Source organism: Danaus plexippus, chromosome 6, assembly GCF_018135715.1.
Source record: "Danaus plexippus chromosome 6, MEX_DaPlex, whole genome shotgun sequence".
Classification (NCBI taxonomy): domain Eukaryota; kingdom Metazoa; phylum Arthropoda; class Insecta; order Lepidoptera; family Nymphalidae; genus Danaus; species Danaus plexippus.
The window spans coordinates 9776103-9798141 of record NC_083540.1 but is presented as its reverse complement, the minus strand read 5'-3'; the positions used below and the strand labels follow the sequence as shown (position 1 = coordinate 9798141).

At 41.6% G+C, this 22039-nt stretch overlaps 4 protein-coding genes across 4 annotated transcripts; 1 reads left to right on the top strand and 3 right to left on the bottom strand.

Annotated features, from left to right (window-relative positions):
• Window positions 1-416: 416 nt before the first annotated feature.
• LOC116777667 (tripeptidyl-peptidase 2) lies at window positions 417-11730 on the bottom strand. Its single transcript, XM_032671345.2, has 24 exons — window positions 11536-11730; window positions 11317-11448; window positions 10710-10896; window positions 9779-9926; window positions 9375-9538; window positions 8882-9125; window positions 8446-8576; window positions 7317-7479; window positions 7027-7097; window positions 6529-6668; window positions 6280-6457; window positions 5730-5895; window positions 5338-5501; window positions 5009-5187; window positions 4534-4748; window positions 3956-4067; window positions 3701-3823; window positions 3065-3220; window positions 2905-2993; window positions 2395-2600; window positions 2213-2324; window positions 2048-2123; window positions 1773-1858; window positions 417-1621 (listed from the first exon to the last, which is right to left on the bottom strand). Exons 1-24 carry the CDS (start codon window positions 11698-11700, stop codon window positions 1270-1272), a joined length of 3759 nt encoding a protein of 1252 aa, XP_032527236.2. The 5' UTR covers window positions 11701-11730; the 3' UTR covers window positions 417-1269.
• A 1570-nt stretch (window positions 11731-13300) lies between these two features.
• LOC116779049 (mitotic spindle assembly checkpoint protein MAD2B) lies at window positions 13301-14114 on the top strand. The gene has a single exon (XM_032673193.2). The coding sequence runs from the start codon at window positions 13407-13409 to the stop codon at window positions 13995-13997; it is 591 nt and encodes a 196-aa protein (XP_032529084.2). The 5' UTR covers window positions 13301-13406; the 3' UTR covers window positions 13998-14114.
• On the bottom strand, window positions 13982-15406 carry LOC116779048 (gamma-butyrobetaine dioxygenase-like). Its single transcript, XM_032673192.2, has one exon. It carries the CDS (start codon window positions 15367-15369, stop codon window positions 14125-14127), a length of 1245 nt encoding a protein of 414 aa, XP_032529083.2. The 5' UTR covers window positions 15370-15406; the 3' UTR covers window positions 13982-14124.
• Window positions 15407-16624: 1218 nt separating this feature from the next.
• On the bottom strand, window positions 16625-21483 carry LOC116778947 (sulfite oxidase). Its single transcript, XM_032673049.2, has 11 exons — window positions 21266-21483; window positions 20980-21134; window positions 20519-20633; window positions 19785-19963; window positions 19242-19395; window positions 18936-19128; window positions 18473-18604; window positions 17810-18002; window positions 17347-17547; window positions 17122-17285; window positions 16625-17053 (listed from the first exon to the last, which is right to left on the bottom strand). The coding sequence occupies exons 1-11, from the start codon at window positions 21289-21291 to the stop codon at window positions 16925-16927; spliced, it is 1641 nt and encodes a 546-aa protein (XP_032528940.2). The 5' UTR covers window positions 21292-21483; the 3' UTR covers window positions 16625-16924.
• Window positions 21484-22039: the final 556 nt, after the last annotated feature.

The following is a 22039-nucleotide window of genomic DNA, read 5'->3' as shown; positions in this document are numbered from 1 at the left end:
GAGGAAGATTAAATAATTGATAGGGGTTTGCTTGTATAGAGCTTGGCTAGTGGATGAGAATGAGGATAATAGCTACATATGACGGTTCGTGTGCGCTCGGAGTAGTCGTGGTACGGCGACAGGAATTAGTGTTGAATAAGGGATTGGAACTGAGGAGCCTCTCCGATATTTTAAGTCAAAATATTATAAATTATAACATTATGTATTAGTCCAGAATGAAACACGTCTCCGTATTATTTTTCTTCCAACCCTCGCGCAGCCTGCTGCTGCATGTCATACTGTTTTTAAGATACACTAATCTATTTTCAGATAATTCGTCCATATTGTCACATGATCAATATATTTCAATGTTCTTCTCTGTTGCTTCAGTCACAAACTTCCATTTCTTTTTGAATTAATAAATGAAAGTCAACGAGTTGTCACAAATATTTATTCATCTTAACTAAAGAGTCATTAAAATATTTCATCATGATAGAAGAGCGCGGACCGGCTGACACGACACGACACGACACGACACGACACGACTGACGACACGACACGACATGACTCGACGACAAATAGCACTTACGACAGAATACAGGTAGAAGACACGAACAAATATTACGAGGACGATTGAAAATATTAACATAATATAGGGGTTCGATATTTTATCTTACAGATAAACGTCACTTGTACTAAAAGAGGAACAAACTAAAGAGGAAAATATGAAAGGAACGAGAATCGCGACCTATAGCACCTCGGCTGTGATAATAGACAGGAGGAGGGAGAGGGAGGACGAGGACGGTAGTGAGAACACAACATGGACAGGACCGTCACCTCGGATATTAGTAAAAAAAACTTTAATAAAATTCATATTGACATAAGAGGTTCATACACATCCCTACTGGATCCTTACAGCTCGTGTACTGAAGGACACCCAGCGGGCGGCGGCCGTGGGCGCTTGTACTAAGACATAAAGCACGCGGCAAGCGAAAGAGTCCTCCACGTATTGGCGATCGTTAGCGTTAGAAGGAAACGAGGGGTAAGATCAACTAGACTACTACAGAGTACGACGGAGAAATGGAGAGGGGCAGGGGGAGGGGGAGGGCGGGACATCAGGAACACATGCGACATAGAATAATTATTATAAATGCACCAAAGCACCCCCTCACAGCGGCTCATGGTCCCCGTCCCTGGCTTGTGGTTTACGTGCGGCGTCTCGGACGCGCAACTCTAATGAGGTCATTAACATTAGCTATATAAAGAAATAAGAATCGCCGGCGTGTGCGGTCAGAAGGGGCGGTAGTGTGCGGCGTGCTTGTGCGGCGCGGCGGCGGCGAGGTGTGCGGCCACGTGTCCCCAGCCCAGCGCCCGGGCGGCGCGCGCGGCTCGCTGGTCCACCTCCCGCGAGGGTCGCTCGTCGTGCACCCTCAGCCACAGCCTCATGGCGCGCCCCCACTGCTCCAAGGCGGTCCAGTGCCAAAGGCCGTACTGGAGCGCGCGCGGCTCGCTCAGCTCCGTGAACTTCAGTAAGGTGTTCGCGTTCTCGTGCAGGGCGGAGATCGACCGCCCCAGGCGACACATGGCGGAGCCGCGACGGCACAGCGCTTCGATCAGGTAGCCGCGCTGACGGTCGAACTCTCTGTGATGAGATACGATGAGATTTATATGACATGGCAATAAGAAACAGCTTCATTGAGTTACCAAATAATGCAGTGGTTCGCAGCTCATAAGCTGTATAAGTCATCGCTCGGAACAGTCAGCGACATCCCTCAGATGTTATCCCCACTCACTGTTTTATCTTGTTGGAGTCAGCTCGCATGTCGTTCTTCGTCCCCAGGTGCGCCAGTAACTTATCCTGGTCTATACTCTTGATGACCTGCGACACACACACACGTCACTCACTTATATTATTTCAGGTTTTCAACTGAAACGACAAGTACTAAAACAATAAACGCAAGTACTGAAATGAGTTTTCGACCAGGTATTAATGAGTATTTATCTAAGCATTCATCAACGTCCCCCACTACCTTCCCCTACCGCCCATCCCCTGCACGTCATACGTCACCTTGTCAGCGATGCTTATGATCTGTTCGTCCTGAGCCGGTTTCAGTCCGTTCGTGCCGTCTTCTGTATTCGGTAACCTGGAAAACATATCATATTTATTTTCTTTGTAATATTATTAACTCGCCTGCCAGCGATGAAGACCTCGTCTCATACAGTCAGTCCCTACCTCTTGGGGTCTGTCGGGGAGTCCAGACTGTTCATGTAAGCGACGTGAGCTCCAATGAAGTTCGGGAATTTTTCTAATATTTCTTCGTACACCTGGTCCAACTTTTCTCCCTCTGCGGAACGAGTGGTGCACGTTAAAACCATCATACTTTGAGCTCTATCCCCCCCCTCCCACTTACTTACCCATCTTGGTCATCCAGCCCACGGTGAACTCTCTAAGCGCGTCGTGGTAGTCCTCGTGTCTCCTGTTGTCCTTGATCGTCCTACGGGGTCCGTCCAGTAGGGTCACTGTGAGCGGGTACACGTCCACCTTGTGACCCAGCTCGTCCTTCACGAACGACACCGTCCCCGTCAGGGACACGCCGATGGACAGGTTCGAACGACTTATCCTGGAGGGAGCCATGTATAGCCATGTATAGTAGCAAGGTCGGCGACATCACACAACGTCCGAAGAGATTATGGCTTTTAAAAGATGAAACCGAATCATTAAGAGCGGCCAATGATGATGAGCGTGCTCGTATCTAGTTTAATGAAAACTAATTTTCAGACTTCAAAACCTAAACGGAAGGTGAGTGGAAAAATTAAATTACGTAATAGTTTTACTGGGGCATCAAGAAACCGTCACTGTTGGCCATCGCGGCGGTGACTCACGGTTTTTGTTATTTTGGTATAATGAAAGACGCCGACACTAACTTATCAGCGGGGAGCGGCGCGAAGTACAGCGGCAGCACATCGCCGCTGGCCAGAGACGCCGACGTGAACTTCTTCCCGCCCGTCAACGCCTAGAACAGAACTCACGTGACTTATCATGTATCCGTACAGCGAGCCGTGCGTGTGTGTGTGTGTGTCTCACCTGTGGCTGGTCGCTGTACACGTCCAGCGTGATGGGTTGCGCGAGTCTCTGCTGCACCACGACCGGCAGCTCGGTGAGCCTCTCCAGCAGCGCGCGGTTCTCGTGACGAATAGACAGGCGGAGTGTGTACTCGCCCTTATCCACCTTGGCTGAGTACTAATAACATATATAAATATATTAGACAAAATAAAAATAAGCTGAGGAAGTCCAACAACGACTTGATTACTAACAACGCCAGGACCAGTAGCGATAGACAAAAATAGATCAAATTGAAATAAAATGGACACTTCGCCCCGGACCTCCCGCTGTCATCTCCCACAGATAGCTTACACGCTCGTGGCACGGCCCACGTGACCTCACGCCACATACAATCGTTACAGTATTCTCATAAAAACCACACCAAGGCATTAATCATCCGCTGTATGTTAGTTGTCGTTTACGCAACATTATCGCAAGTCTCATTAGGATCCGTCAAGTAGTAATCGTATGGAAAAGCGCGAAACGTCCAAGAATCTTCACAAACTTACGTATCGCTAGTACGAATTGGATACAGAGTATAAATAAATCAATATATTCCATGCACAGGTGATAAAGTACGGAAGACTTGTAGAGCAAACAGGATGTTTATGAAGATACCTTCGAGGGGTAGGCGTCCCCTACAGCCACGAGTTGTTTGCAGCTGTTGTACAGCATCCACATCTGGGACTCGAACTCCGACTCGTACAACATGTCACACAACATCGGCACCATGGGCGACACCTGCACCAGACGGTCACAGAGACTCCAATACAAATAAATGCATGGGAATTACTATTCTTAACATATCTTTATTTCCAAACGATGGCAATTAGTATTTTTATATTAGTATTTTAAATATTTTCCACAACTCACTTCGGTAGCTTTAGGTATATTGAAGGTATACGTGTTCAGCAGCTGGTAGATCTGCCTGGAGGGGGGGATGACGTCACGCGCGGTCAGGGAACACAGCTTGGACTCGGACGGCCTGGCGAGGAACGGTTAGTGGTCACTGGATATAGACACTGTGTCTTAGAATACTCAATGGATTGAAACCAACTGCTTTGAGACATGTCATGTATTATATTAAAAGTACGGAGACCACGAGATGGAATTCTTGAGTGTATTTTTATCGACAAACATTCTGGTATTTTGATAAAGAACAACCGTATCCGTAGTTGGCGTGCGGACTGCAGATTATGTTTCCCAGGAGTTGGATGGGACCGAGTCCATTTTACTCAATCTAAAGATATGCCTCCATCACGAACATAGGTTCATTCAAAGTGCTGTCTTTACTAATACGCTAATAGTTCTCGGACACTAAGAGATAGGACGTTATTATATTTGGTCAATAGTTTTACACGACTGCCGCTTCCCACGAGCCGTTCCGCACAAGTCAGCTTTATCGTAACTGAACACGTCACAGGCCCCGTCACTCCGTCAGTAACACCGACCTGTACACGGGCTCGATGTGTTTGAGGACCGCCGTCGGCTGCACATCAAGCGGCCTCAGCGCTGTGAGCCGCACGCTGCCCAGCGCTGCACTGGTCAGCGTCAGCCGGTGCCCGCAGTCCGGCCTCAGTCCGTGTAACTCTATAGTATAATCTACTTGCACGTCTCCGGCGTTCGCCCAGTACTTGGCGATCGCCACCTCTACCGTCACGCCGCCCTGGAACATAGCACAAACGCATCGCGTACTTCTTCTGTTAAATATTTCAAAACTATTAACTTTCACGTAACAAAAATGTCTAGTAAAAAAAGATGACATGAAGGGTGCATTTTTGTTGTCTGTCTGTCAACTGTCCACCGTGAAGATGACATACATACTGACATCAGAAATGGAGTGACACACATTTAAAGTAATTCTTTATTCGAGAACCATAGTATACTGTCTGTGGCGCGTGTACAGGGTGCGTGTCATCTGTATACCAGTAGTCTGAAGGGCGCCTGCGCGGGAGCGTGCGGTCCGAGCGTCATGATGCGGTGCGTCTCGTGGTCCCTGCAGGAGCGGCGCGGCGAGAGCTGCATCACGTGCACCAGGAACCGAGACGAACTCTCTCCGCCGCGACGGACCAAGCGGACCACGCCCCACGACGCCTCGGGCGGGACTGCGGAGTGACGTCACACGGACACAGACACATATAGGAACGGCTTATACGATAACACAAAACCACACAGTTCTAATTCAAATATTGTAGAAAAAAATCGATTAGTGCAAAAACTATCGATACTAGTGATAAACACTACCGAGGACTGACCTACTATGATGTGTCTCTTGATGGCGGAGGGCCGGAACAGTACGTCCGTCAGTCGTATGTGGGGCTCGTGTGGCAGACCTGCCAGCGGCTCAGGCTGCAGCACCGTCACCGACACGCGGAACACCGGCCCCTTGGACACGCACGACACGTCGTACGCGTTCAGACTGAAACGACAAAATACATTGTTCATCGACAACTATTGGATATGACTGAGGGGAGTGGGGGGGGGGCACGTGACATACATAACATACAAAATGAAAAACGTGATGAATCTCTGACGGTGAGGTCTGATACTTCTTATACAATTTTCAAAGTAATCTTTTACAGTATAATCTGTAGAGAACAATATGAATCTAGTACCTTATGTGTTTACGCAAGTTTGAATGTAATACCTGGCGAAGTGAGGTCCCGGAGGTAAGTCCGCGGTGTGCACCCTGAGGGCGAAGGCCCGGGGCGCCGCGGCCAGGTGCAGGTGCTTGGGCCCGTGCAGCCAGGCCGGAGCCGCCGTCAGCGCCAGGCGGACCTCGAACGACAACTGGCGCTCCATCACCGCCCGCTCTGATATCGTAACGCTATACACTTTTTTTGTATCGGGCGGACGGCAGCCGGCGCGCGGCGCGCACGTCATTAATAACGAGAGTACTGTCTCACTACAACACGCTACGGCAGCGGCGGCGTCCGGCCGGCGCCGTGCACTAACATATGTCTGAATAGTTTTAGTTTATCAACAGACTGTACATACTTTGCAACACATTTCAATCGACATACCGCAGCAAACGAGCACTCCATTCACTTGACATTGCCACTTCATTTTCCTTCCTAAGGACAACTCTCGTATTAACGTACGAAGTTTGCAATAGCGAGTTCTGTCTACTGTGATGGTTCTACACTCTACTGTATATATTTTTGTATGCCACTATTATAACGTGGTCGTGTACTAACTGTTCTGGTCTCGGAAGTCCTCCAGGAACTGCGGCTCCACGGTGATGCTGATGTCCCGGGGCGGGTCGTCGGCCCGCGGACGGAGGAAGATACCCTTGGCGTTGTTGGCGCCGCACTTTATATTGAAGGTGACGTCACGCTCCACCGCCGCGTGATGCTCCACCAAGTGCTCGAACGCCTGAGCATTATCAATATACAATATACATTACGCCTGACGTCACGAGCGCCGCTCCCGCCGTACAACTCTACCTTCTCTATATTCAACAAGCCGGCCCCCTGCGCCCAGGGCTCCACGTGTTCTAAGTACGTGGCCGTGTTCTCCAGCGCTCGCTTCATGGAGTAGGGCGAGTGAGGCAGGCCGCGGCACGACAGACCCGAGATCAGGGCCGCTGGAACACACAGACATACACTCACACAACCACACGGTCTCCGCGCTCGGCCTAGGTTGTAAAACGACCGAGTGTGGAGTTTGTAGGTGAAGTCATGCTCGTGTCCGTCTCGCGGGACGAGATGGATTGACTTTGATGAAACTTTCCAGAGGTGTGGCTCACACGGCTGGCCTTACTCCACGCTGTGGCCGCGGGATCGTCTCATAGCAGACGTAGCATGTCGCGAGACACGGGCTGTACATGTCGCTAGCGGTTTTTTTTTGTTACAATAACAACAGTACAGACACAGTACAGTCCCTCTGAACCGATCTCCGTAGCCGAGCGACTCGAGCTGAATGTATTAGTGTAACTGACTCACCGACAGCCCCGGCCACGTGCGGCGCCGCCATGGACGTGCCGTTCATGAGCTGGGAGTTCCTCAGAGTGAACCTGGGACGGGACATACGACAAATGGTCACACACTTATATTGTCATACATGTGCGTGTGTGTGCGTAAATGTGTGCGTGTGTGTGTGCGCGAATGTGTCCGTAAATGTGTGCGTGAGTGTGTGCGTAAATGTGTGCGTGTGTGTGTGCGTGAATGTGTCCGTAAATGTGTGCGTGAGTGTGTGCGTAAATGTGTGCGTGTGTGTGCGCGTGTGCGTGTACCTGGCGACGGAGGCGAGCGCAGCCCCGGGTGCGCAGACGGAGATGCCGAGCGCGCCGTCGCTGCAGGGCCCGCGGCTGCTCCAGCTGAAGGCGCCGGGCGAGCCGCGCGCCCGCATGGAGTACGCCGCCAACATCATCTCGGACGACACGTACGCGCCCACGCCTACACGACACACAAGTACTGAACCAGCCGCGCCGCTCACGACTGACGATCTCGTATCGTTTTATATTAATATAAATATCACTCTCATGTCGCCGGCTCTGGCCAGTTGAAGAGCTGTCAAAATCACTCCAACCGTTTCACAGGTCAGTCGGGAGAAACGTTATTCAGCATTCGCGTCGTATTCATAAACGAAAGAACATAGGCTACTTTTTATCGCAAAAAATGGGGAACAATGGGTAAAAAGAGGGGATGACTGTTCGTATGTAAATTCGTCAGTTTTAAAGCTGTAACAGGGAAACTTTGTATTAAGACACTTTATTAGGAATGATTAATTTGTAAAAAATTTTTTTATTTATAAATACTTAATATTATAAATGCGAAAGTAACTCTGTCTGCCTGTCTGTTACTCAATCACGCCTAAACTATTGAAACAATTTGCACGAAATTTGGTATGGAGATATTTTGATACCCGAGAAAGGACATAGGCTACTTTTTACCCCGAGAAAATGGCGCATTCCCATGGGAACATTCGGGACGGCCGATCGCTTTTACGCCTAAACTACTGAACAGATTTAAATGAAATTTGGTAAGGAGATAGTTTGAGACTTAAGAAAGGACATGAGTTACTTTTGACCGCGAGAAAACAACGCATTCCCATGGGAAAAAATACTTTTCTGGCCAAGGAAGGAAAAACAAAAAATATCATAAATAAAAATGTATTGCCGTAACCTATCTTCTTCTTAAAACCTAACCTATGACAATCACACTTAGTATGGCCTCATCCCATCTCAGCACAATTCAAACATGCGTACAAAAAAGTACAGCTCAGGTTTTCTACTATACAAAAAAACTATTCAATGCGGACGAAGTCACGGGTAAAAGCTATATATAACTAATTCTGAAATTTACGCGGACGAAGTCGCGGGCGAAAATTAGTAATATATATATATATATATGTATGTATACCTATGAGTATGGGTTGCGCGATGTCAGGCGGCGCGCCGACCGTGGCGAGCGCGGGGCCGTGGTTGCCGCCGGACACCACCCACGACACGCCGTACTTGTTCACCACCATACTGATGATCTCCCCCACACGACTGACCAAATACTATTATAAGGACTTCACACAACACCACACGGTACACGCAACGGTTTAAGCCGATGGCTGTCTAAATGACATCGCGTCAGTCCAGGAGTTATTACATTAAACGGATTATTATATATTCAGTTTGAATTTAATTTTAATTTCGACTGCATATTATAAGAATTTAAAATAGTCGTGCTGTAATTCCTCAAACACAAGCTGGATGAGATTTATTTGAAGTATTATGAGATGGGCCAAACGTCGCTCGTAGTCGAGTCTGACCAGTGACTGTATCTACATGTATGTATGCGTGAGTACCCCGCGTTGGACCAGTGCGCGTGTTCCCCGTAGCTCATGTTGATGACGTCCACCTTCGTCCTCGCCGCCAGCTCCATGACCTTGACGCAGGCCCGCACCAGCGCCGTGCCCGTCTCCATGGACCCCAGGCGACTGTCTCCTATCGTGAGCGATATAATCTTGGCACCCGGCGCCACCCCGTTCCGGTCGGGGTCGTCGGGGAAGTACCCCGCCGCTATGGCCGCCACGTGTGTGCCGTGAGTCGCTGAAAAATGGTCAATGTACATTAATGTATGAGAAATTATTGAAAATATTACATTTAGAAAAAAATTCAGCTCTACAATATATATATAAAAATTTACGGTCGTGGTCTATATTTAATCAACTACGTTTTCACGTTTCTTCATATTTAAAAAAGTTATAGACACCGCAACATGCCACACAGACTTTATGAAAACTCTTTATAGAGGACAAGTATTTTAGCTCGGTAAATGAATAGTATCGCTATACTCACAACACATGCCGACTACCTCGAGCGTGTCTCCGTCGTTGTGAACGTTCACACTGACCGTCATCTCGTCCAGCGGCGTGAGGTGAGCGTGTTCCTGCGTCGCGCTGTACTCGCCCAGCAGGACGCCCGAAGACAAGTCTCCCTCCTCGGACGTGTCGATGCACGCTCTGACACGGGAAAATCACAAATATACATATATATAATATATATATATAGTTTTTTTTTTATGAAAATTATCATACTGAATGATTTTTACAACATCGTATAGGTATCGCACAAACAAAGACTATGAACAAACTAGTCACAAATTGAACACCCTGTATTATTCCTTAATAGATTATTGTTTCTCTCCATGTCCATATCTTCCCTGCCTCTGTATATACCCATCACCCTGTACATCCTCCTACCTCCAAACCGTTCCGTCGTGCCACAACACACAGTCGTACGTGGGCCCGACGTCTGTGTATTTCTTGTCGAGTTCCTTCAACACCTCAACTCTGGCTTCCAACTCTTCCTTCGCTTGCTTCTCCTCTTGACTCAAGGTGGTTTTTGAAGCTGCAAACATTACATATTGACATTAACACCAGGAGACAATATAACTTGTAGTATCATCTAAAGCAGCCGTACTCCAAGCGATATCCCTGTAGGGGTCCTGCAAGAGTTGAAAGAAAATATCAACAGTCCTGAAGCGGCGTATCTCGGGAATCGACTACAGCCGAACTAGTCGCCTCGTACAAGCTTATTACGCCCCCACTCGTGAGCGAGCAGTTTGGATAAAAGTCGCCTGTAACATTAGACGCTTGAGCTGTAAACAAGCTATTTATGGCTCTAATATGTAAAAACGTAAAGTCGACACAGTTTACAGCTTTTTCTGTATTTCTACTTTAGTTTCGGCGACTTTTATAAAACACTTCAGCCTCGATACTTATGCCCTGTTCATGAACATGCCGCGGTGAACGGCGGCTAAGCGAGGCGGAGATCGGTGAGGACAAGATGTGTAAAATACACCACGATTCGCCTCTCATAGCGAAAACGGGAGCCGTTTTGTCGGAGCGACTTTCTGTTATGGCTGATATCTTTAAAAAACTTAACAAAAATATATCAAGAATTTAAAAGAAAGAATGAAAAAAAAATTGAGAATGAACAATATAAAAGTATTAAAAAAAAAAAAATTGTTTTATTGAAGGGTTCCGTCACATGTTTCAATTTCCAAAATTAAATTGAGAACTGCTGATCTAAATTTTTTACTTTTTTGTGTCTGAAACGCAAAAACAAAAGTACTGGTTTCCAACATATCACTTTTTTTGAAAGTAATCAGTTAAAATACATTATACTTACAAACTTCATTTTCGAAATCCTGCAAATCTTTGGTGGCCTTAGCCATAGCTGGCTTCTGGCCAACATCCCACACGTGTTCCTTACGATGCTCTTGGATCCTTTCCTTCACCTTAGTTGGATATAAACTAAAAGGATAAACAACACCTATACGCCATTCACCCTTAGGATTGTCCCATGTTTCTGGAATCTAGAACAAAATAAACAAAATGATGTATCTATCATTTGAAAATTATGTTTTTGATAAAAATATGAATTTATTGAGATTAATTTAATTTTAACATCAATTATTAATATAGCAAATACTCTTGATTAAAAAATAATGTCTTAACTCGTAAAGTGCAAATAAATATGCAAATTAAATATGACATTTTATACTTAGATAAAGATGATAATCTCAAGGTGATACAATTTTTTAAAACTAAAAATAATTCCTTTCATCAAATATCAACATAGCAACATTTTAGGTAAGAAAAAAATGACACAAAACAGCTGTAAATTGACAAAGTCAATGACCTTGTGACTTTGATCGAAAAAGAGTGCAAGGAACTTGAGATGTGAAAATAGAGGATTGCAGCAGAGCCTGGTTAATATATTTTGTTATAGTTACCTTTAGTTTACGTCCAGTAATGCCGGTTATGTATCCATCCACAACCTTTTTCACCACTGTGCTAGTATCCACATCACCACAGCCGCTGCAGTCATACCTCTCGATAACTTTAGTCTCTCCTGTACTTGTAACCTACGTAATTATAAGTTAAATGCAATTCGTCATTAAGAATTATCGAAAAAACTGCAACTAAACAAACCATGACAAGCCAAAATTTACCTTAAGACCCTCTGCGGCGGGATCCACACCTGAGTCTAATATCGCAATAACTGTGTTCCTGCCATCATATTCAGGATATTTATTTAAAAATGAGACGACCCCTGTTTCTCTTTTAGGCATTAATCCCCAAACAGGGAATTCACAATCGATCGGTACGTCTGCCATTTTTGATGACCGTATACTACCTGATATATTTCAGTGTACAGATTACAGATAAAACATCAATAGAAGATTTGACACCTACATGACATAACAATTGACGTAAATTGTATATGATATATTATGCAAATTTAAAAATAGGTTTGTTTATCTTGTACTTTTATTATATACAATAATTTAAAAAAGCTTTTTATAATATATAAGCAATATAAAAGTATCTTAGTACCTAATACTAATCTGTATCCATTTTGAAAGCGCAATCTGTATCGAATTACTGCCAAAACTATTTTGACACATGACGTTCTATCATAAAAGTTGCCTATCTAGTATCTACCATTGAACTTTTACATTATAAAAATAAAGTTAACTTCTAAGTTAATTTGCTAAAATGTGGTATGAAATTATTCCTTCCTTTATGATCGTGACGGCGGCCTTTGGAGTACCGGGTTGGGGCTTATATCATATTCACAATTTGACTTTGGGCAATGTAAGTTTCGATATCTCCCTTATTAGATAACCACTACGGGATAAAATTGAATTGACAAATGTAAATAATATTTTCATGTAATGTCAAATGTTAAACAGGAAGGTATACTATAACGGTGATAGTGTTGATTATAACAATGAAATTATCTTATGGGGTATGTGCTTATATTCTTAATAGATATTCCCAAGTATTACATGTTCATCCAGGTATTTAGTGATTATAGACTAAAACTGTAACACAAACATCAATAGCATTATAATGTATATTACTGCATTGATAAATTTTTTACATGCTAAGTTATTAAAAACTCTTACTTTAGTTAATATATTAGTAGACTACATAGGTAGCTTAATCAATATTTAATTACTATATTTCAGTATGTAAAATGTAAATTCTTTAACAAAGTGTTATGTACACAGCATTTCAGACGTTCCCTACACAGTCGGTGGGACCGGCACATGTACCAGAGAGATTTGAGGCTCACTGGCAATCCTTACAATGTTAATGTGAGTTGAATTAAATAAACACTCAAACAGATACTTAAACTATTAAATAAAAAAAATACGTTTTCTACATATGTAATATTATATTGCTAAAACATATTTTCATTTAATAATAACAGTAAATGAGTAACAACTTGAAATTAAATTTACAAATGCACTCAAATAATTCAGTTTTGACAAACTTCTAAATATTAAATTTTCTGTTCCAGGGACTGGATAATCTGCCAGATAAATAAAACAAAGTCATGGTCACTTTATTGTTAAATAAAAAACGAAATATAGTATATTAAGTTAGATATATAGTTTTTTATTTTTTACAACCTAAAAATACTAGAAAATCATTAATTCAAATGATTTCAAATATCTTAACGTGAACTTCAATTTAATAGAGAATTCTTCAATATAATTCATTTCATATCGTTCAATATAATTCATCAATATAATCAATGAACCATATTGACATTATTAAATCGTCAACAAATTTCAAGAAATACATATATTTTTTTATCAAGAATTATATTCCTAAATTATAAGAATAATTGAGATGAAATGTTATATCTGTCTCAAATATTGACTTTGACATAAATAATTATGACAGTTTGACTTTGACATATTACTCGTTACCGACATAAATTTGCATTATTAATTTTAATTATATTAAGTATTTGTAGTTTATATTTCTGATTCCAACAACTTAAGTAAAGGTTAAATGCCATATATATATGAATATGGATAGTTGTTTTGTAGATATCGTAACAGAATTCTTAGGAGTTGCATTTCATTGTATTTTGTACCATACATCAATTTATCCCAAGAGTATATTTGAAACGAGAAAGAAATATAATATTGTAGTTTTTCGATCCCGTCATCCCGAAGTAAACCAGTATATAGATTTATGTTTGAAAAACGTCTCAGAATGCTTGAAACTCGGTAATTTAAAACGTGTGGAGTTTGCAGTAACAGATAATGCTTACAAACCAGTACTGAGGTTTGTTTTCGACTTCGATCAATTGGCTAGCTATAATGATACAACTGATGCCTACTTGGTTGCGACTGAGCAGAATTTACGAGGATTTTGCCTTCGGTTAGCTGCTTCAAGTGAAAAGTTCATCAAAATTGCTGAAGATGGTAGTTTTACTATCTATATACACACAAATGAGTCATCGGCTATTGCTATGGCAAGCAATCCTGATTTAGAAGATTTTCCTCTAGTGGAAGTTGAAGAAAAAGTAAATGAATCAAGCAATATTCTTCCAATAAGGAGATTCTCAGTTAGAAATTATAACATAGACACATATGTAGAGATGAGTTGATATTTTATTTTTATAAAAGTTTATTGTAAAGTACAAATATATAAATCATAAAAAAATATATACCTATTGATTGTTATCTGATAAAAAATATATTGTCATTAGTAAATATTACACCCAGGTAGTGTGTCTAAGAAGTATTCTCCGGATGTAGTTTCACTTTTAAACATCTGAGTCTTGAGTATATTTCATCCCAATCCACATAAGCTCCTATCAATTTCCTTACATTTTCAGCAGAGTCTTTGTACTGGTTCCTGCCATGCAATAACCTTATGTTGTCAAAAGTAAGAATATCTCCAGATTTTGTCTTAAAGTTTGCAGAAAATTTTGTATTAAATTCAAAAAACATTGAGTGAGCTTCAAACCACGGTTTGACCAATTCAATAGGTATTGGCAGATAGCTACCTCTCTGAGGTATAGAAAAGTTAATCCTGGTTATGTCTCCGTGCTTGTCGGTACAAATAACTGGACCTCTATGCAGTTTGTAGAACTCATTCCCTTGCTCAGTTCCTATGTCGCTCCACTCTACTTCCACTTCCGTTAATAATTTATATGCATCGGGATGCTTTTGTTTCATGTATCTGGCAGTGTAATGACAGTCTGATAGTAAGTTTTCTCCTCCTTTGCTATTGGTCTGGACTAGACAGTGCAGTAAATTAGCTCCCGGACAGTATTCATAATATGGAAGGTCTGTGTGCAACTGTAAAGTGCTCGATAGATATGCAACGTTATTAGTGTTTGGAACATTTTGAACAATGAAATTATGTCCATAGTGTGTCCTCTTTTTAAACCCTATCCTATCAACAATAGATTCCATGGAATGCTCAGAAGGTGGTGTGTTTTCTATGAGAGCCACTCCATATGTTGATAAATTGTACAACCACTTATAAAGAGCCTCATCCGTTTCTACTATGGCTTTGTAGTCGTGTTTAGTGCAAATTTTACTAAATTCTTTACCATGCCAAACAATTTTTTCAGGTTTATAGATGTAGTTGTCGTAATACTGTTGTTTATCACGGTTAAAACTTCGAAACAGTAACCAGTTCGTGGTATATTGGGATATGTGGCCATCATCCCAAGTGATTCTTACGGAATTTTCATCTTTGACGACATCTTTCGGGAAGCTGTTCAAGTTGAATTTGCTCCAATCAATAATCCGGCTTTGAGCAAATTTATGGAAACATTGGTCGCACTGGCAGTTGTCCCGTAACCAGACGTGAGGGAATGAATAGGTTTCGCCGCGAATATTTAAATCTAATATATCTCTCTTAGTTTTGCTCGTTACGTCGTTTGAATAAAACTTATTTGTCACATTTTTCACATTTACTGTATTTCTAAAATAATGTTTGCTAGTACATAACCGTCTGAGAATCATGACTTACGTTCAATGACTCTTAGACCGAAGTTGAAAAGCGAAGGGTCAATAACTTTAAAACCCGCCATATTCAAATAAACTTTAGTACTGATTAGAGTGACGTAACGATTATGTTTACTTGAATTTAATGAAGGTTATCAAATTAATAACATATTATGATAAAATTTAATGAGTGAAATATCTAATTAGGTTCCTTATTTTTTTTGCAATAATAGATGTTTATGGAGCTACGAAACTGTAATACTTATAATATAGGTATTTTCATCAGGAACTAGGTAAAAAAATATTAATATCCGACAAGTTCTTAATTATATTTCTTATTCTTTCTTGAGTTTGTTAGAGATGCAGTAATCTCGTCTAACAAGGAAGTGCCAGTTGCTTCAAAAGTTGGATCGTTCAAAGAAATGAAGATTAAAAATAATATAATGAAGAGATGTTAAATATGATCTCTTCAACAGAGTTGCAATAGTTTAGTACATGTGTATCCGGATGAGGCTTGTATATAAGGTAAACTTTATAACTCTAAAAGGTTTGATACTATGTATTACGTGAAGTGATACCTACTTTTATGTGAGATACTTGGTCTGTCTGAATTATCAATTAATCATGAAACCTCATAATGTCACCAATGACTTAATAAGGACTGGTTGTACTAAAGTTATACCATCTGTAATCAGAAGATGAAATTAAAGTGCGGTTGTCTTAAGCGTCTATTTTTGACTCTGTCATAAGCTGATATTTTGCATTCCATTCATTTCCTTCTAATACAAACAGTCCTCTGAGCGGGACACAAAGCAGTAGACACCTACAGGCTTTTAACTGTACGAGGTCTATGTGTCCTCGATCGTTGCTCTTAAACATACAAGATATATGCCGAGAATATTACTAGACACTAGTCGAATAATAAATATACGAGTGTTTTATTTCTCGAGTAATATTTATGTAAAAGTGACTGTAAAGAAGTAATTTTTTTCTGACTGGAGACTGGAGAAATATTGAGTATTACAAGCTTCATTATTTTTTGTTACTTTGAGACTTAGAACGAGTTAACCATGTAACGTACACAATGTAATAATTAAAAAAAATAACAAATTCACTTTACCTTAACAATTTACTGATGTATCGTTGACAGCGTTACTATTTCAATCTACCCTCAAATATATATTTGCCGCGTATTTTTTAAATATATTCTTCAATCAATAAGTTGTGGCGATTAAATATTTTAAGGATATAATATGTTAAGTAAAAATAAGAGTAGGTTCATTAATCATTTATTCTAATTGTTCGTCACAGTCGGTAGGGACAGGATTTCTTAATTCTATTGGAACTATAGATCATATTTGATTCGTTCGTGTTCTGATTAGTGTTGAGACCATGCTTACCTACTGATTTAATAAATATGTTATTGTATAAAAAATAGAAATTTCCAGGAAAACAAATCTATTTCCATCGATACTATATAAACATCACTTTCTCTGTGCCTGAAACTATACAATTTTGAGGAAATGTTCGAGTTATCTTTATTTTCATCAAGATGAATGGTTCCTCACGGCGGTCACTGTTCTACGTTAACTTTTATTTTATGATAGGCGTTACTGATGATGCCGCGGATGTTCCAGATGTCTCTGAAGTTCTCCGGCTGAGCGTTGAAGTTGCTGTCGGTAGCCTTCACCCATATCTCCATCTGGAACACGTTTGTCACTTTATATAGATAGCTATCGAGCGGCAAGATTGTCTCAGTCAGACACAGACCTGCGGTCCGGCGGCCGGCAGATCGACATCCCACAGTGTCCAGGAGTAGTGTTCTCTGGGCGGAGCGCTGTCGCTCCTGAGCCGCGCCTCACGCCATGTGGCGCCGCGGTCCGTACTGACCTCTACGCGGATGATCTTCGCGCCGCCGCCCGAGTACGCGTACCCTGACAGACAGACAGATATAGACAGGCCGGAGCCAGAGCGAGCGGCTCGGGACATACGTACCTTGCACGTGCAGCGCTCCCCGGCGAGGACGTACGGTGTCACCGTCCTCGGGCGAGCACACGGCCGAGGTGACGGGCAGGCTGTAGACGGGGGGCGCGGAGGGGAAGTCCGCCGTCTCCCACGACACGCTCGGACCGAACGAGCGGTAGTCTCTCTGGTGCCAGTGAGACGGACTCTCCTCCGACGACACCTTGATGCACTCTATAACAGATACACGCACGAGGTGACGCGAGTGACGTCATCCCCCCCCCACACGCTAGTGTCAGGTGTATGAATGAAGTAGAAACGTTTCTGTTGTGAGATGATCGAAACTTGCCTCGCACATCTCCACACACACGAGTCTGCCGACACTAAACTACGATAACACTATAATATGCGAAGTTTTATGAATGAAAATCTGTGAACGTTCCGTATGTGACGATCCCGGCTTAGAGCAAGCAGAATTATATTTATGGGTACTGACGCAGCCACTTGACGCTCCTGACGGCCGGCGCCCCCGGGACCACCACCCTCAGGGGATGTCCGTGGTCCTTGGTGAGAGGCGCTCCGTTCATGGAGGTGGCCAACAGGACCCGGGCACGCTCGTCCAGGGCGTGAGACAGCGGTATGGACGTACTGAAGTAAGTACCCGTCGCGTCCATGTCGGCACCCATCAGCTGCACACGTTAAACATAAGGAAATATGCCATTGATATCGAGTTCCCAGTATTAGCTTAATGGAAATGACGGTGAGAGAACAGTTGATTGTCTAACTAAATCTGATACCAAGAGAATTATAATATAAATACATTAATACAGATGATGCCAACTACACCAATATCCGGAACGGTCCCACCAGTAAGTGAAAATATTTACATTACTCGGACATCCGATAAGCGTCAAGCTCGCCGCCATTAGCGTCACTGCTCTACCGACTGCGGACTGGCTGTCCCATCTTATCTTATAAATTTAGGTTACATATAATACATCCCACTTTGAAAGACCAAAATCCTCACTCCTTACAAGAACACCAAAGATCGATTAAAGTTTATCACTTAGTTTATTCTTATATAAAGAACTATAACCTGTTCTTCTCGTGTATAACAGAATGGGTGCGCGTGTGTGTGTGCGTGTGCGTGTATGTGTACCGTGACGTGTTTCCCCTCCGTGTCCTTGTCCGAGACCCCTGCCGCCAGCAACACGTCCCTCAGCAGCACTCCGCCCCACACCGCGTTACCGATGGCGCCGGTCCGCCACGAGAGACCCTTCACCGGCTTCACCTTCAATATACAGTCATATCATCAGTTCCTTTAAACAGCTCACAGGCTCTCTCATTTCTGTCAGTAACTTTTTGTTGGCTAGTTTTTATATCTTCTTTTGTGTCCGGTACAACTTCAAATCTAAGTGAATGGGCTTCTTTACAAGATTCGAGAAGGGAGAGTAGAAAGACATTCATTTATACATCCTTTTCATTCAGAATCTTTTAATTCGTTCCAACCTGTAATGTTCCGGTCTCTGTTGCACTTGTCGCGTGACAGACCAGAACATTTCAGATTACCATATCTATCGCCAGTGAAGATGTTCCGATGTCTCCGAGTGTCTCATACTCACCAGGTTCATCTCGGACCTCCTGTTCCCGGCACACATGAGCGCCGCCCGCACCTCCTGCCGCTTGAACCTATTCAGTTCGTCTACGGACAGCTGCAGGCGCCGCTCCCCCTCCCCCTCCACCAGCACCGTCAGCCTGTGACAGCTGCCGTCCAGATCCGGCACCGGCATGTGTTGACGGACGTAGAATAGCTCACTGGGAGTCAGTGACGTAACATCGGTAACGGTTAATAGTGACACTACTGAGCTGAGACCTACACCTAGCACCGCAGCTGATACGCGGACATCTGTATGTGTGATGTGACTCACGCCGGAGTGTCGAAGTGTCGCACTTGTTCAGCGGGCGGCGTCTCGGCGTTGAACGGTCTGGCTGTCTTCACGCAGAGTCGCTTGTCTCTGAACGGTTCCTTGGCCCACATCTCGTCGTCCGAGTGATCCACTAAATCGTCCTCGTGAAGATTGCCTGGTTTTGAGACGTGAGTTAGTCTATTAGTTTTTTATTTATTATAAGAAACTCTGTGACTTCAACTACAGAATTACTAATCGACCAAAACAAAGGGGGAGGTTCTAAACAAATAACATATCTCTGGCTTCATATTTGTCAATGAATGCAACCAAACAGTGAAATCTATTAGCTAATGATGTTAATCGCTGTATATTCCCAAGTGACTTCTTGTTAGCCACCAAAAGTACTTGAATAAAAATGATTGCATCTCACTTAACATGTGCCAACTATCCAAGTACTATACCATACATGTGTCATGTTAAAGTACTAACAAATAAATTGCTACTACTCTCCTACTCCATAAGAGACAGTGTGTTACAAGCCTACTGTCATATGTTAAGACTGACCTATCCTGTAGCTCTCTAGTAATTCATAAATCTCCTTAGTCTTATGCATGCCATACACATTCCAAAAAGGCTCTACACTGAGGCCGGCCGCATTGTATATTTGTTCACCGCCGGGGTGAGACGGCAGGAATGACGTCACATCATACACTCCCTGCTTGTATGTCACCCAGAAACTCCTCCTAAATAAATAGCATTAATGATTATTACACTACAGAGATTCCCAAACTTTGAATATGTTGTGTATTCGTTATACTTGGTTGGTATTGTTGAATAATAATATGATGTCAAGTATAATGTAGGTAGATCACTTTTATAAATTACTTTCCGTCATTCAGTCTTGCTACTTAGCACAATTCACATGTTACGAATTTTATATAGGCTTATTGGATACTGCAGCACATGGCACAAACAAAATACCTGGTGCTTAATGGAACCACAAATCAAGTTATAACAAATCAACCCTATAAAGGAAACTTAAATAGTTTTAGTAGAACTTGTACTAAATCAAGTTTGGGAATCCTTGCCTTTAATATAAAATTCTACCAGATGGTACTACATTGTATCACATCATCACCAATAATAAAGCTAATATTGAATTGATACATTCTTGTATATAAATAATATATCTCTGTATTGATTTAAATAATGTCATTTGCAACTATAATTTCAGGAATAATCTAGTAAGTAGGTCATTTATTTCAGTGTTTAATCAACATATGTGAACAACCCCTTACTCATTATTATGTTGACTGACTTCCTCGGCCCTGTATGTCGGTAAGTCCGGCCGTTTAGCTCCGGCCTGCTGGTGCGGCTCACTCTCATTTTGTTTATTTTCATTATCGTTATTCTCTGTGAACGAGGGAGGTTATATTTCATTTCTCAATCAATTACATAACAGTTATATATTGAAAAACTTGATATATGTTTCAATGCACTTACTTTATTAAATGCTGCAAATAATATAATCAATATTAGGTAATGGTAAATTGTATGAAGGAGTCTTAAAGTGGTATTAAAATTTATTATTGTCGGTTATTTCAAAGTAAAGAAGGCATGTGGTGGCATTGTATATTTCAATACTTCATTCTATAATTGTAAACTACTCTTATAAGTGAAATAAATAATGTTAAATTGTATGTATATGGAAACAAATTAATTAATAACATATGTATATGTTAATATATTTAGAATATACCTGTCAGCTGTGTGCCCAGTATGAGGGAGGCGAGTAATCCTACAGAGATATTTTCATTCTTCCAACTTCTATTTGAGTACCTGTCCTCGTATTGTTTCTGACTTTGAATTATACATGGCGTTAAGTGAAAAACTTTCTTTTGTCGGAATAAATTCCTATACAGAGAAAATTAATTATATTTTAGAATCATTGACAAACATCAAATATACTGTAAATTTTAAATAAATTAAACTTAATAAAATTAAAAAAAAACGTTTTTGTGGTGGCACGATATTTAAACCATTACCGTATTAAAATAGTCCTCAATGACATTATTTCGACTTATTGGAGACACTTTATTCTTACGACTAACTTGTGACCGTGGGGAATTATCTTATCATTTGTTTATGTTGATTGTAAAAATGACGATATTTTGTTCGCCCGTCTCATGTTTTAGAAATCAATTATGAACAATTCGACAAAAACATTGATAATATTTTTTCAATTTGACATTGACGGAATCCACATTGACATCGAATACGTTTGGAAACATCATTTTATAGTGTTATATGTATCAATCAATATATTCAACAGCTCAAGTTCTTTTTTTATATTTAGTAAACACGGATACCATAATATATTATGAAATTTAATAATATTATAAGAAATAATAGTGCATAAGTGAGAAGCCAAATTACCTTTTTATTTATTTAAAATACAAATTCTTCAGAGCTGCTCTATATAAAATTAGAAGTACCATATGCAATAAGGAAAAAAAACTTTTAAATGCATAACGTCTTTTTTGATCATTCTTATTTCGTTGCTGGAAATGAAACAGAAAGATATTTATTCCACGTCTAGATAGAAAATGAGTGTTATATATATTACAAACAGCCTCCGTTATAAAGACTCCAAGATAGGCTTCAATTATAAAATACAAGGTTTTACTTCGACTTTGGCTTCGTAAATGATTACTTATTTATGTTTATATTTTCATCTAGCAATATAATTTCCAAGGTGGTAGAGCCTAGCTGTGATCAAATTACTGTAGCTCGAACATGGGCTGGCTCGACCGGTGAAG